The sequence below is a fragment of the Ursus americanus genome, chromosome 6 (genome assembly GCF_024610735.1).
Source record: "Ursus americanus isolate L20-20 chromosome 6, mUrsAme1.1.p, whole genome shotgun sequence".
NCBI classification, from domain to species: domain Eukaryota; kingdom Metazoa; phylum Chordata; class Mammalia; order Carnivora; family Ursidae; genus Ursus; species Ursus americanus.
Genome location: NC_142132.1, coordinates 63,845,261 through 63,859,182, shown reverse-complemented (window position 1 = coordinate 63,859,182; position 13,922 = coordinate 63,845,261). Strand labels below are relative to the sequence as shown.

The 13,922-nt window shown below is 39.5% G+C and overlaps 1 protein-coding gene across 9 annotated transcripts in view; it reads right to left on the bottom strand.

Moving 5' to 3' along the window:
* FAM13C (family with sequence similarity 13 member C) overlaps positions 1-13,922 on the bottom strand; it is a 136,916-nt gene that overhangs the window by 60,415 nt on the left and 62,579 nt on the right. For all 9 annotated transcript variants that reach the window (XM_045783673.2, XM_045783672.2, XM_045783671.2 and 6 more), the window contains one exon: positions 6,331-6,394. In XM_045783673.2, the coding sequence (XP_045639629.1) occupies positions 6,331-6,394 (64 nt within the window). The remainder of the gene's footprint in view (positions 1-6,330; positions 6,395-13,922) is intronic.

Below are 13,922 nucleotides of genomic sequence, written 5' to 3'. Positions count from 1 at the left end.
ATTATTGATATTAGGTCATTGTTGAACATTTGCTGCATGTGAATAATTTATTACACTTGTTTCTTATAACATAGACCTTTCTTGAAAATTCCAATGGCATTCTTAAGCATACAATTTCTTTATGGTAGATCTTCAGTCAGAACGTAGCACAGCACAAGACCGAATCTAACCACACTTTGGGCATCCTTTCTTCCTCTAGTTTTGCACCAATCACTAAGAGTCATAATACCACAAACAAACCTGGAAATGTCCCAGCTATTTTTGATAAGGTCAAAACTAAACTTCAAAGCAGCCATAGGTATAGAATACATCTCTAGAATGCCATAGAGGGTCAATTAACACCTAAAGTGTTCCAAATCTATTCTGTAAACTCAAAGAGGACTCCTAATGGAATCTCCAGAATAGAACTGCACTTCAGAATATTTATTCAATTAAAATGATTCTATTATCCTCCTTTTCTAAGCACTCATAAAAGGAGTCCAAAATGGGATCAAAGAACTTGTGAGTGTTGGCCTTTTTCGGATATATTAGGTTTTATTGGTTACCAGGTAAAATGGGATAGCCAATGTGATTATTCTTCCATTAGAAAAGTTGAAATAATATGACTAGAATTTTCTCCACTTTCAGAAACCATTTCCTTTGCCTACTCTCCACTTCACAGAATTAGAAAGAGGTCAATAGGGTAGGAAGTTTAAATTAGCATTACCTTTTTGATATTCACTGCCAAGTGATCAATTTCTTCTCCCCTATAAAAGGCATTCCATGACCTGGATGTACGTGACACAGTGACTTTCATTTGGGTTGGATTCTTCCTCTATATCAGAGGCCCCTTCTAAATTCAGTTACTTCAATGTCAGGCTGAAAACATGTTAATATTTGGTCCCATAATTCCTCAGCCCCTTCAAATATAAAGCCAATTTTACTTAACTATGGCCGCCCTTCTCAGGTTGCCTTAAACTTCCAGGATACTGAATGTTAGACAAAATGAGGGGACAGAGGAATATGTTCCAAATGAAAGAATAGGACAAAAACACTCAAGAGATCTAAGCTAAATGGAGGTAAGTAATATGCCTGATAGAGAATTTAAAGTAATGGTCATAAAGATACTCACTGGACTTAAGAGTGGAGGACCTCAGTGAGATCTTTAACAAAGAGATAGAAAACATTAAAAAAAAAAAAGAGAGAGAGAGAGATGAAGAACACAATAAATGAAATTAAAAATGCACTAGATGGAATATAAAGTAGCAAGAGGAAAAAGAAGAATAAATTAGTGACCTGGAGGACAGAGTAACGGAAAGTAATCAAGCCGAACAGGTGACAGAAAAAGAGAAAACAAAATGAGAACAGACTTAGGGAACTAAGTGACTCTATCAAGCATGATAACATTCACATTATAGGGATCTCAGAAGAAAAAGAGAGATAAAAGGGAGCAGAATTTTTACTTGAATAAATAATAGCTAAAAAATCTCCCTAATTTGGGGAAAGAAACAGATATCCAGACCCAGCAAGCACAGAGAGCCCCCAACAAGTCAACCCAAGGGGGTGCACACCAATACACATAGTAATTAAAATGGTAAACAGTAGTGATAAAGAGACAATTTTAAAAGTGACAAGAGAAAAGAAGATAGTTACATACAAGGGGAACCCCATAAGGCTATCAGTGGACTTTAGCAGAAAATCCACAGACCAGAAGAGAGTGGCATGATCTATTCAAAGTACTGAATGGGAAAAATCTGCAGCCAAGAAAGTTCTATCCAACAAGGCTATCATGCAGAATAGGAGAGAAAAAAGAGTTTCTCAGACAATCAAAAGCTAAAACAGCTTCATGACCACTAAACCAGCCCTACAAGAAATATGAAAGGGGACTCTGTGAGTTGAAAGACCATAAGTAAGAGTAAAAAAACTAGGAAATACAAAAGCAGTAAAAATAAGTATATCTGTAAAAATCAGTCAAGAAACTTACAAACTAAAAGGATGTAAAGTATGACACCATATACCTAAAACGTGGGGGGGAAAGAAGTAAAGAATGGGTTCAAACTTAAGTGACCGTTAACTTAATATAGACTGCTATATACAGAAGATGTTATATACAAACCTAATGGTAACCACAAATAAAATGCAGTAATAGATATGCAAAAACTAAAGACAAAGGAATACAAGTATATCACTAAAGAAAGCCAACTTATAGTGAGAGAAGTGCTCAAGAGAAGAAAGTAACAGAGAAGATCTAGTATTCGTTCCCCAAACCAGGCCTTCAGGTGATTGGCTTTGAGGAGACCTTACCCCTCAGTAATTCTGGGATGGTTTGCCTTGTTCATCCTTGATAGGAACCTGTGACTAAATTCTACAACCATTGGGAAAATGGAAAAAAAGGAGGTGAGGGGACAGGTAGAATCAATGAGTGTTAAAATTGAAAGGGCTCTTAGAATTAACCCAACTCAAAACCCCAATTATATAATTGAAAAACTAAAAGAAGTTGCTGTAATGTTTTTGATATGCACTCTCTAATAGAAAAAGAATGGCTTGAAGACCCAATATGCCATGCTTTCTCAGGAAGAGAAGACCCATTAGTTTTCTTTATACATCTGTTATTTTTCTTAATTGGAAATGGAGCCAAGAAGAGGATTTACTAGGATATGAAGAAAGAAAACAATATCTGTTCTCATTTTACCCTTCAACTTTTTGATCTATTAAGAGTGCTTATCAATTATACGGATATGGAAGAATAACTAAAGCCAAGGATAAAGATGGATGAGACACTGCTTGGGGCGCCTGGGTGGCTCAGTTGGTTACGTGGCCGGTTCTTGATTTTGGCTCAGGTTATGATCTCAGGGTCCTGGGATTGAGCCCCATGTCAGGCTCAGTGGGGAGTCTACACCCCCACTCTCTCTCTCTTATAAATAAATAAATCTTTAAGGAACAAGAAAAGATGGATGAGACATTAATAGTCTCTAGTCTAGAATATTTTCCAATCATGATCCAGAAGACCCCAACAAATAAAACCTCCCAATGTCTTACAGAGGAAAAATCTGACAGTTCAGCTCAATGGCAGCAGGAAAACTCATTCCGTTTTTCAGAAACAAACTCCTATAACATAGTTTCAGAGGCACTAAAACTCATGGGATGGGGTTGCAAGTCCTATCAAAAGACACAAGGTCAAAGACTGGTAGCTTGAGACTGGCTTAAGAAAAGTGAGACTAGCCAGTATCAAATCTGTACTCATGCCAAGTGGAAATAATAAGTGAGTGAGTTTTCCAGTTCACTGGGAGGGCTCCATGCTGGGTGTGGAGCCTACTTAAAAAAAAATATTGAACTTTGTAGCAAGTTCACTGGGAAAGTAGGGGAATACACCCAGAGACAGATGCTTATACATAGATACATCATACCATGTATCACCTTACTGAGTATAGGAGACCTTGGGTCAAGTGCCAGCTCTGGAACCAAACTATAGCTGAGGCCCATCTATCTGTGACAGAGCAAGTATAATTAAAAAGTTCAAAAAGTGGAAGTAAATTACCAGATATGAAATTTTAGGAAAACATAAAGCACATATATAGCATCTTAAAATTTTTATTATATATATATATACAGCATTAGGGTCTATGGAAATGTCTGGAAAATACTTGTGGACCATCTTTTCATGAGACTCAAGAAACTCTTTTGACTTTAGACTTGCAAATGATGTGAAGAAAGAAAGCAGATATGGAATTGGTGGATTCATGTTAGAGAACTAGATGGCTGTGTGTGTATGGCAGAGAGGGGGGCAGTGGTAAATAAATACAAGAAAGGAACAAAGAGGAACGACGACAGCTAACAAAACAAAAAAGTCTACCTTGCATTTCCATGTAGAGATGGAAGGAATACTCCTGTAAGAAGTCGGCTGTACAGAGACCAAATAGGAGTTACAGTAACAACTTATCATAATTGTCAAAAACTAGCGGAAAAACATACAATGGGTTATAGCAAGGAGAAGAAAACTAAAACTACATACTAAATATGTATGAATCTCAGAAGCATAATACCGAGTAAATGAAATCAGATACAAAAAAGTACATACAATGCATTTATGAAAAGCTCAATAATAGACAAAACACATCTATTTTAGTCTGAAGAACAGTTATCCTTATTGGAGAGTAGTGACTGGAAAGAATTGTGCAGGGGTGTCGTGGATGCTGATAATGTTGTTTCTTAATCTAGTTCATCCAGCTGTACATTTAGGATATATACACTATATATATATATAATATATATAATATATATATACACTAATATATATATTATATATATATATTTCAATTAAAATATTAAAGCAGTGTTTACCACTTGTGTACCATAGGACTCTTGCCTAAAGAAATGTTATGATGAGGTTCTTCCATAAAAGAGTTTGGTTTTCCCTACATTTGGGAAATGCTAAGAAACCCCAGTTAAACATACATCCACTCTACAGGATGTCTTCATCAATGACGTTGATCCTCCTGCATGGCCTTGGATCCAACTCATACTGCTCCCATTCAAGCTTTTCTAGGGTTTCCCCTGGCCCCCAAATTTCAGTCACAACAGAAACTGAATGCAAGGATGTGGATTGGAGCACACATCCCACACAGCTCACCCCTTGAGTGGAACAAAACACATTGAGCACACACTCATTCTTATCAACCAGCTTGGATTAGCAGTACTACCTTATCATGGAAGAGCACACATTTAAAACAGGGCATTGCCTGCTCCTTTGAATGCACGTCTCCATTCAATGCTCTTGCACCCATGTAATCCCAGAGCAGTACACTGGCACATTTCATGAAATTTGCCAATACAATATAGCAAAGAAATACAGGAAAGCAGATTTTCAAATAGATCTTTTTGCATCTGTGATTTCAGAATGCTCAAGTAACCTCAGCATTCTTATGGGTTTCTAGTTCACAAATCTGAGTTTCTCCCAAATACTTGAAACCTATCACAAGCTGACTCTTACAATCACCTCATTTTTCTCATCACTTAATGTCAAAACAAATCAGTGCCTCTTTATAGCTAGCATTTTGCTTGTTCACAATGTGTTCATTGATTCAGGCTCTTGCCTCTTTTTTTCTTAAACTCTTTGTCACTCTTGTTACCATGAGTTAGATTGGGGAATTTGAAGGTTTCTCTATGCACAAATAAATAACAAGCAGTGTTCGGTGTTGTTAACTTTAGGTCATTTTCCATAACTCTAGTTATTTATTTAACTTGATTTAATCAGGCAGCTGGTTACCTTTGGCTATTCATTTCTCCAAGTTCTAAAGTAAAAAAAGAAAAAGAAAATCCCCTAAATTTAATTTACTGCCTTTTTCTTAGAGGGGGAGAAGAGATCAATCTTCAAATGACAAATAAACAATTTGCCTCAAGTCCATCATCTTTCTTCCCAGCATCTGAGCATCAAGTCTTTCCATTCCTTTTGCTATGATCCTAATCAATAGAGAACCCACTGCTCCTTTATTATAAAACAAAGGCGAGGGGGGGCGCCTGGGTGGCACAGCGGTTGAGCGTCTGCCTTCGGCTCAGGGCGTGATCCCGGCGTTATGGGATAGAGCCCCACATCAGGCTCCTCCGCTATGAGCCTGCTTCTTCCTCTCCCACTCCCCCTGCTTGTGTTCCCTCTCTCGCTGGCTGTCTCTATCTCTGTTGAATAAATAAAATCTTTAAAAAAAAAAAACAAAAACAAAGGCAAGGGGAACTAGACAGTACTTCAAACCAAGGTCTTAAGCCAAAGCATTCATAACAACAGGGATCAGAATTATGTTATATTGATTTCCAACAGGAGAATTAAATTATCTATTTCAAAGAAAATTTAGAACAAACATTAACATAGTGATGTCTGGTTTGGTGAGAAACCATCTGGATTGGAAAATAGGACTTCATGTGTCAAAATATACAAGGAAGACCATATTGCAAACACCAAACTATATCATACTCCATGGATAAATAGCATGATTACATTTGAGACTACAAAAGCAATTAGAGAGAGAGAATAAAATTAAAAGAAAGTGTTACAAATGTAACTGCCACAGCCATGGTTACACAATACTGAAGCAAAGTTGAAAACAGAATAATGAAACGAGTGCTTGCACTTGGTTTAGGTCCAAGATGTAGTGAGCCATCTCTCGGATAATATTTTAAATATATTTGCTCCAGAGTGAGGAAAAACATTACCCAAAGAGCTACAGGGAAAACAAGTTCACTTAAGAGCAAAAACACTTGAAGTTTTAATCAGAAAGAATTCCAAATACTAGGAAAAGAGAATAATAAGGTTCATGATTGGCCAATTCATTTCATACAACCAACAATGGTGGCACTTACCTCATTTAAGTCCTGACAAGTCTCAAAAGCATCCTTTGACCAAATGGCAGCCCTCTGGTCAATTCTGTAAAATACAAAGAAAAGTTATTTCCATTTAAAAGAATTCTTCCAACAATGCGCATTTGAAGCTGGCGGCTACAGATCTGGCTGTACCCTTGTTCAAAACCTTCAGTGTGTCCCACTGCCCATAGAATAAAATCCAGACTCCTTATAATAGTCTGCAACACATTACAGTGCTTGAATTCTGCCAGCGTGCCTGGCCCCACTTGCCAACATTCACATCCTGTCCCCTACACTCCAACCTCTCTGGCCTTCTCATGGTTTCTTGAACACACAGTGCTGGTTCCCTGTTCAAATCATCCTAAATACTATCCCAGACTGTTCTCCCCCAGATCTTCATAAAACTGACTCTTCCGGCATATAAGCATCAGTGCAGCTGGGTGTTACCTCCCGACAAGGCCTTCCTGATGTCCCTAACCAGAAGTAGCCCTCCCTACACTCCCTATCACACTGTCCTTACATTTTCTTCTCAGCACTTTTCACTTTCTGAAATAAACCAGTTTGTTTGCATTTCCTCATTATAATGTAAGCTCCAAAAAATTAGTGATTATGTCCATTTTCTACACTGCTGAATCCTCAGGACCTAATACAAATTTAATATTGTTTCATTAATTCAAAAACAATTTTGCATATGTGATCTGATACAGTCAGTACAGAAAGATAGCATTTGTTCACTGAAGACAGCACTTGGAAATTTCATCTTATCTCTTAACTAATACAATAAACATCATAATTTCTGGGTAGCATGATGAGGCTGGGTTTTGCCACCACATAGTTTCTAATAAAAGAAAATGACTTAAAATACGGCACATCTATTCTGAATTAATTTTTAAAATTTAAATACAAAAAAGCAAAAGTTTACTACAGGCAGATGCTGAGTTCAAAATCATGATTTGTCAAATGTCATGATCTAATAGTATCTATTATATAACATTCAAGTTTTTCTGCAGCAGTTTGCATGCTATTATATAATAAGTGTATTAAATTATAGTTATTATCCTTATAAAAATGCCTACTTTCTTAATAAAAGATTTAGTCATTATTAAGTCATTTATAAAAAGATTTGTTTGGGGACATAATTATTTACAGTTATTATTCAGCTTCCATTTGAGTCCTGAAGAAAGTATATATGTTCTCTGAAGGGTCAACAGGATTAATGATTTAAGTCATTATGCACATTTAGAAATGCCACAGCATAACTTCTTCAAGATATTCTTAAGAATGCAAAATTTGTTCAGTCTAAGGGCACTGCTAACTGTGCAAACAATTTACTTCCAATGAGAAAAATAGAGATGGTAAACAAAATTGTCTAGAATGCACTGATTTCTACTACACCTGCACAAACCAGCATGTCTCTCCTGAGTATGTGAGAGGGTTAAGGGTCCAACAATGAGCTCAGGGAGAGATCACTGAAGTGGGAAAAGAAAGTGAGGAAGAAGACCATTGGCACACCCATTCTATCCCCATCAATTCCCTGACTGATATCAGAGCTTCAGACAATACTAAACTGTTCTATCCCACAAATGGCGGAAACCCTCTTACGTACAGGAGTTAACGTGTCCAATCCAGGAACACCTAAAACTTTGAATGGCTCATAATTTCTTTGTAATACATGCTGGTTCTCAAATGTTATTTCTATAGAGTTATGGTAGCACCAGAAAAATGGAGGAGTGGTATACTTTAATGGAAAAAATATTTACCAGTTTATAGTTTAACCATAAATGTCTCTAGGGCTTTGGTGCTAGCAGACAGTAAAATAAATACACAGGTAGCAAACATTAATGGAATAAAGCAGAAATAGACTTTGCTAAAAATATATATTATTGAGATGCAGGGAACTGCCTACTTATAATATACTCACATGATCTTCTAGGAAAAGTACTTATCTCCAAATAAACCTCCAGATCAAGTTGAAGAACTGTGGTCTAAGCATCAAAGTTGCTTTAATTTAACTACCATCTGGGGCGCCTGGGTGGCTCAGTCGTTAAGCGTCTGCCTTCGGCTCAGGGCGTGATCCCGGAGTTCTGGGATCGAGCCCCACATCAGGCTCCTCCGCTGGGAGCCTGTTTCTTCCTCTCCCACTCCCCCTGCTTGTGTTCCCCCTCTCTCTAGCTGTCTCTCTCTCTGTCAAATAAATAAATAAAATCTTTTTAAAAAAATTTAACTACCATCTGAATGTCTCCTATGCGCCTGGTATAGTGTTGGGGAGATAATAATCAATAAGCAGAATCTAAGCCTTTAAGAGACTTAACAATTCAGTGGAATCTGAAGCAGAGGATAAAACGAACACCCAGTCTTGAGGCTAATTTCCGTAAGTCAAGGATCAGGGCATAGAAGCTGATATTAGAATGGTAGAAAGGAACTGGGGAGGTAGAAACAAGAGACATATTCTCAAGGATAAAAATAATCAAGAGGTAGGGGTGCCTGGGTGGCTCAGCTGGTTAAGTGTTTTCCTTCGGCTCAGGTCATGATCTCTGGATCCTGGGATGGAACCCCATGGGACTGAACCCCATGTAGGGCTCCCTGCTCAGTGGGGAGTCTGCGTCTCCTTCTCCCTCTGCCCCTCCCCACGTCATGCTCTCTTTCTCTCTCTCTCAAGTAAATAAATAAAATCTTAAGAAAAAAATCAAGAGGTCTTGGGTATGTATTGGAAGTATGAAATAAAAGAGATGGGATAATCAAAACTATTCCAAAGTTTTGAGGCTGTGTGACTAGAAAGATGACAGGTGGTTTGTTTGATAGAGGTAGAAAAATATGTACTTTGGTGGGGAGAGCAAGCAGTTGGCAGAAAGAAAGGCAATTTATGAGTTTAGATTTAGAGATTTGCCTCTTGAAGCAAGGCTGAGATAGGGAAGTAAACATACCTGAGCAGGGCTCCCCCTAGAACTGGCACTCTACAGTGTGTTCAGCAGAGGGGCTGCAGTACTGGTAACTGTGACGTGCAGTGGTCACAGCTTCTGCACTGATTTTTTTTCCCTGTGTGCGGCCAGAGCCTAGCATGGTACCTGGCCTATGGTACACGCTCAGTGCCTGCCTTTGGATGGGTAAATGAAGAAACAGAAGGAATCAGATCTAAGAATGACTTCTTGATCCACCACTTACTAGGAGTGTGTGCCCTCAGGTAAGATAGCAACCTCTCTAAGGCTTGGTTTCCTCATCTGTAAAGTGAGGATAATAGCAGCTGCCTCATAGGATAATTCACGATACTACGGCTAGCTGTATTTAAAATAACACAGGGATTCTAGAATCATATATGAAAAATACCATCTTAGAATTATAAATGATGATAATTCATGGTGTATTTTATTAACAATGATCAAAGCCTTGTGAATAAGCTAGCTGAAAAAGATTAAACCTGAGACTTCCTTACTCAGGGCCACTGGCCAGTTAGTGGACAGAAGAGTACAGATCCATCACTAAGGAGGTAAGAAGCTAACTGGAATATCATTCTAAATAACAAAGAGAAAGAGGTTATGAGAAAGAAGAATATCAAGGCCCATCTAACAATTCACCAGCCCTTACTACGCCGGGCTGCGAATGCCAGGTACTCTACTTACATTATTTCATTTAATCCTAATAGTAACTATATGAGATTAGCATTATTATACCCATTTGACTTAACAGAAAACAGAGCAGTTATATAACTTTATTTATTCATTAAATTAATATTTCTAAACCACCAACTATGTGCCAGGTACTGTTGTAGGTTTTTGGAATAAAACAGTGAATAAAACAAAGTCTCTGCCCTCATGGAACTTACAATTTTCATAGGAGGGAAGAGAACCTAAAGAAATAAACCAGTGGTCTATGGTGTATCAGATGCTAAGTATAACAGAGAACAAGAAAGCAAGGCAAGGAGAAAGGACATGCAGGTGCATTGCCCAAGCTCACACTGCTCGAAAATCTTAGTCATCTGGAGATCATGAGAATGAAAGCAGAGAAACAAAAGGCCAGTGGATTGAACAAAATAGAGGTCATGGCAGAAGAGGAAGGAGAAATGAAAGCTTCTCACTAGAGATGTTTACCAATGAAAAGAGAACTGGAACAGTATCTAGGTGTCTCAAATTCCCTTTTTACAAAGATCTTTAAGGATACTGCTTGAACCGTTTACAATCCCGCCTGGAAACTGGCCTAAACATAAATGCTGGGTCACACTGAAACATTCCCTCCCATTCTCTTGCTTCCCTTCACCCAAAATAACAAGAGGAAAGGAACCAAGCACATCTCTGCTATGAGTAGGCCTGTCAGAGCACTCTGCCAGCTCCAGCACAGCCCTGCCCTCTGGTCCAGGCAACAGGAAATGCAGATGGTGCTCCTGATTATGGCTCTCAGCACTGATGGGAGTGTCGTGCCTCTGAACATCACCACCACCACCAGTACTGTCATCACCAACACCACCACCAGCACTGTCATCACCGCCACCACCACCACACACACTGTCATCATCACACACACTGTCATTATCACCACCACTGTCATCACCACCACCCACCAGCACTGTCATCACCACCACCAGCACTGTCATCACTACCAGCACCACCATGGTCATTGTCACCATGACCACCACCAATGTCAATGTCATCACCACCATTGTTGTCACCACCACCACCACCACCATCACCACAACCTCTACTGTACTGCCACTGCAACCACCACCATCACTACAACCACTACTGCTGCCACCATTGTTACCACCATCACTGTGCCAGCACCACCACCACTGTTGTTGTCACCACAGCACTGTCATCATCACTACCGTTGTTGTCACTACCACCATCATCATCATGACCACTATTGTAGTGCCACCACCACTACCATCACCGCCACTGCCACTGTTATCACTGCCACCACCATCATCACCACCACCATCATTGTGATCACTACGATATCTGCCACCACCACTGCTGTCACTGCCACTGTTACTTTCATCACCACCAACACTGCCACCACCACCACCATTGTCACCACCACTGTCACTGTCATCACCACCATTACAACCATCACCATTGTTGTCACCACCACAACTTCCAGGACTGTCACATCATTACCACAACCACTGCCACTACTACCATCGCCATCATGAAATAATTCAAATTAAAAGCACTTCTAACAGAGAAATAGAAAACTTAGTTGTGTACTGATATTAGAAGAGCTTCTTCCTGGATTTGATGACTGCAAAGTTGTGGACAATCCATTAAAGTGCATCTTTTCCAAAATTTTTGGTGTTCCCACATTGCTGGGACCCTAAAGCATGTGCTGAGCCAATGTATAGGGTCAGCCTGCAGTGGCCTTCCCTCGGGAGGTGCGCTGGAATTCAAACTAGCAAAATGAACAAAGCATTAAGATATTTTTCGTGGCCCAAGGACAGTGTCAAACCACAGATGTAATAATTTGTGAAGAAGCAATATTTTAGTATAAGATTTTTTATTTATATCAACATTTCATTATCTATAATTAAATTAGCAGATGAATGTGTTCCCTATCTCAGTCAAAAATTTCCCCCTCTATCCAGTGCCAGAGTTGTTCTGACACTTTCCTCTCCCTTAGTCGTTGTATCATGAAGTCCTTCAATTTCTTATCCCAAGTAACTTTTACATCTCTCCTCTTCCCTCTACCTCCACCACTATCACCTCAAGCCAAACCACTATAATCTTCTTTTAGACTGCCTCCATGATCTCCCTACTTCCCCTCTACCCTCTTAAACCATTTTCCACACAACCACCTGTCACTACCCTTTGCACATGGCACTTAAAGACCAAAATACTTAAGGGCGCCTGGGTAGCGCAGTCGTTAAGCGTCTGCCTTCGGCTCAGGGCGTGATCCCGGTGTTATGGGATTGAGCCCCACATCAGGCTCCTCCACTGGAAGCCTGCTTCTTCCTCTCCCACTCCCCCTGCTTGTGTTCCCTCTCTCGCTGGCTGTCTCTGTCAAATAAATAAATAAAATCTTAAAAAAAAAAAAAAAGACCAAAATACTTAAAGTATCCTAGGACATCCCAAAGGATTTAGCATCTGTCCACCTCTTCAACCTCAATTCATACCATTCTCCCTCTCTGCTCCTACTACACTGACATACTTAATAGTTTCTTGTATGCACCATGCTCATTTCCACCTCAGGCCTTTGTATGTGCTGTTCCTGTGCCCATAATGCTGTTCCCTATCCACTTTCTCTCCTAATCAATACATTTATCCTGTAGATACCAGGTAGCTCACCATCAAGTCTCCCTTTTATATGTTCTTTTTTTTTTTAAGATTTTTTTATTTATTTGTCAGAGAGCAAGAGGGGGAGAGAGAGAGAGAGCACACAAGCAGGGGGAACAGCAGGTAGAGGGAGAAGCAGGCTCCCCTCTGAGCAAGGAGCCCAAGGTGGGACTCGATCCCAGGACCCTGGGATCATGACCTGAGCTGAAGGCAGACGCTTAACGGACTGAGCCACCCAGGAGTCCCATGTTCCTGTTCTATTATGATCCTCATTTGCTCCATAACATAGCCCTTAACTGTGTATTTGCATAATTATCTGATTGTCTCTCTCTCTCTCATGATGACACTCTATGGAGCAGGGACCTTGTGAGCCTTGCTTGTTATTTTTATCTCTAGGGCTAATGGTGACATTTGGCACATAGCAGGCACTCATATGTTTATTAATAAAGTATTTATCCTGGGGCACCTTGGTGGCACAGTCCGTTAAGCAACTGACTTGATTTGGGCTCGGGTCAAGCTCAGGGTCATGAGATTGAGCGCTGCGTTGGGCTCCACGCCCAACGTAGAGTCTGCTTGAGATTTTCTCTCCCTCTCCCTTTGCTCCTCCTGCCCATGCTCTCTCTTTCCCCCTCTCTAAAATAAATAAATAAATAAATCTTTAAAAAATAATAAAGTATTCATCCCAGGGTTATGGACAGATGCTAATTCTGGTATATTCCCAAGTGTATACGATGGTTATGATAAAATTCATGCTCTCTCCTCCATCTGCAGCATGCTAGCAGGAATAGCAGGATGGGGTGACTCTCATTCTGACAAGTAGATACGTTTCTTCCCTGAAGAGACCTGCTGAAGATTAACAAGTGGTGTTTTAACCCACATTTAGAAAACCTGGGCAAAAAGAGTAAGAGGAGAGCAGCCAGTACACTTTTCAGAGTGCTTCATATAGAATGAGAATCTTAAGGCTGAACCAAGCTGAACTTTGAATCACTCTGAAGAGTTCAAGATATTCTACTGCATTAAATTGAGCCTCTGTTCAGAAAGCAACATGGGATACACTAATGTATACCCGGATGACTGCCGGCTGACTGTATGACTGCTGTTTCCTGAAACTCTTTTGAAAACAAAAGGTATATCCCAAGAGGACAACCATCTGAGCAAAACATTCTTTATGTACAAACAATAGCTCTATATGCAGACACAGACAAGATGCCAATAAATTCCAGTAATATTATTAGCAACAATAACAACTCTCAATACCAGTAACTAAAAAATGTCTTTCTCTAGGGAGTCAAAGCTATGTTAAAGACATTCTCTTACTGGTGTTTTCCTCTG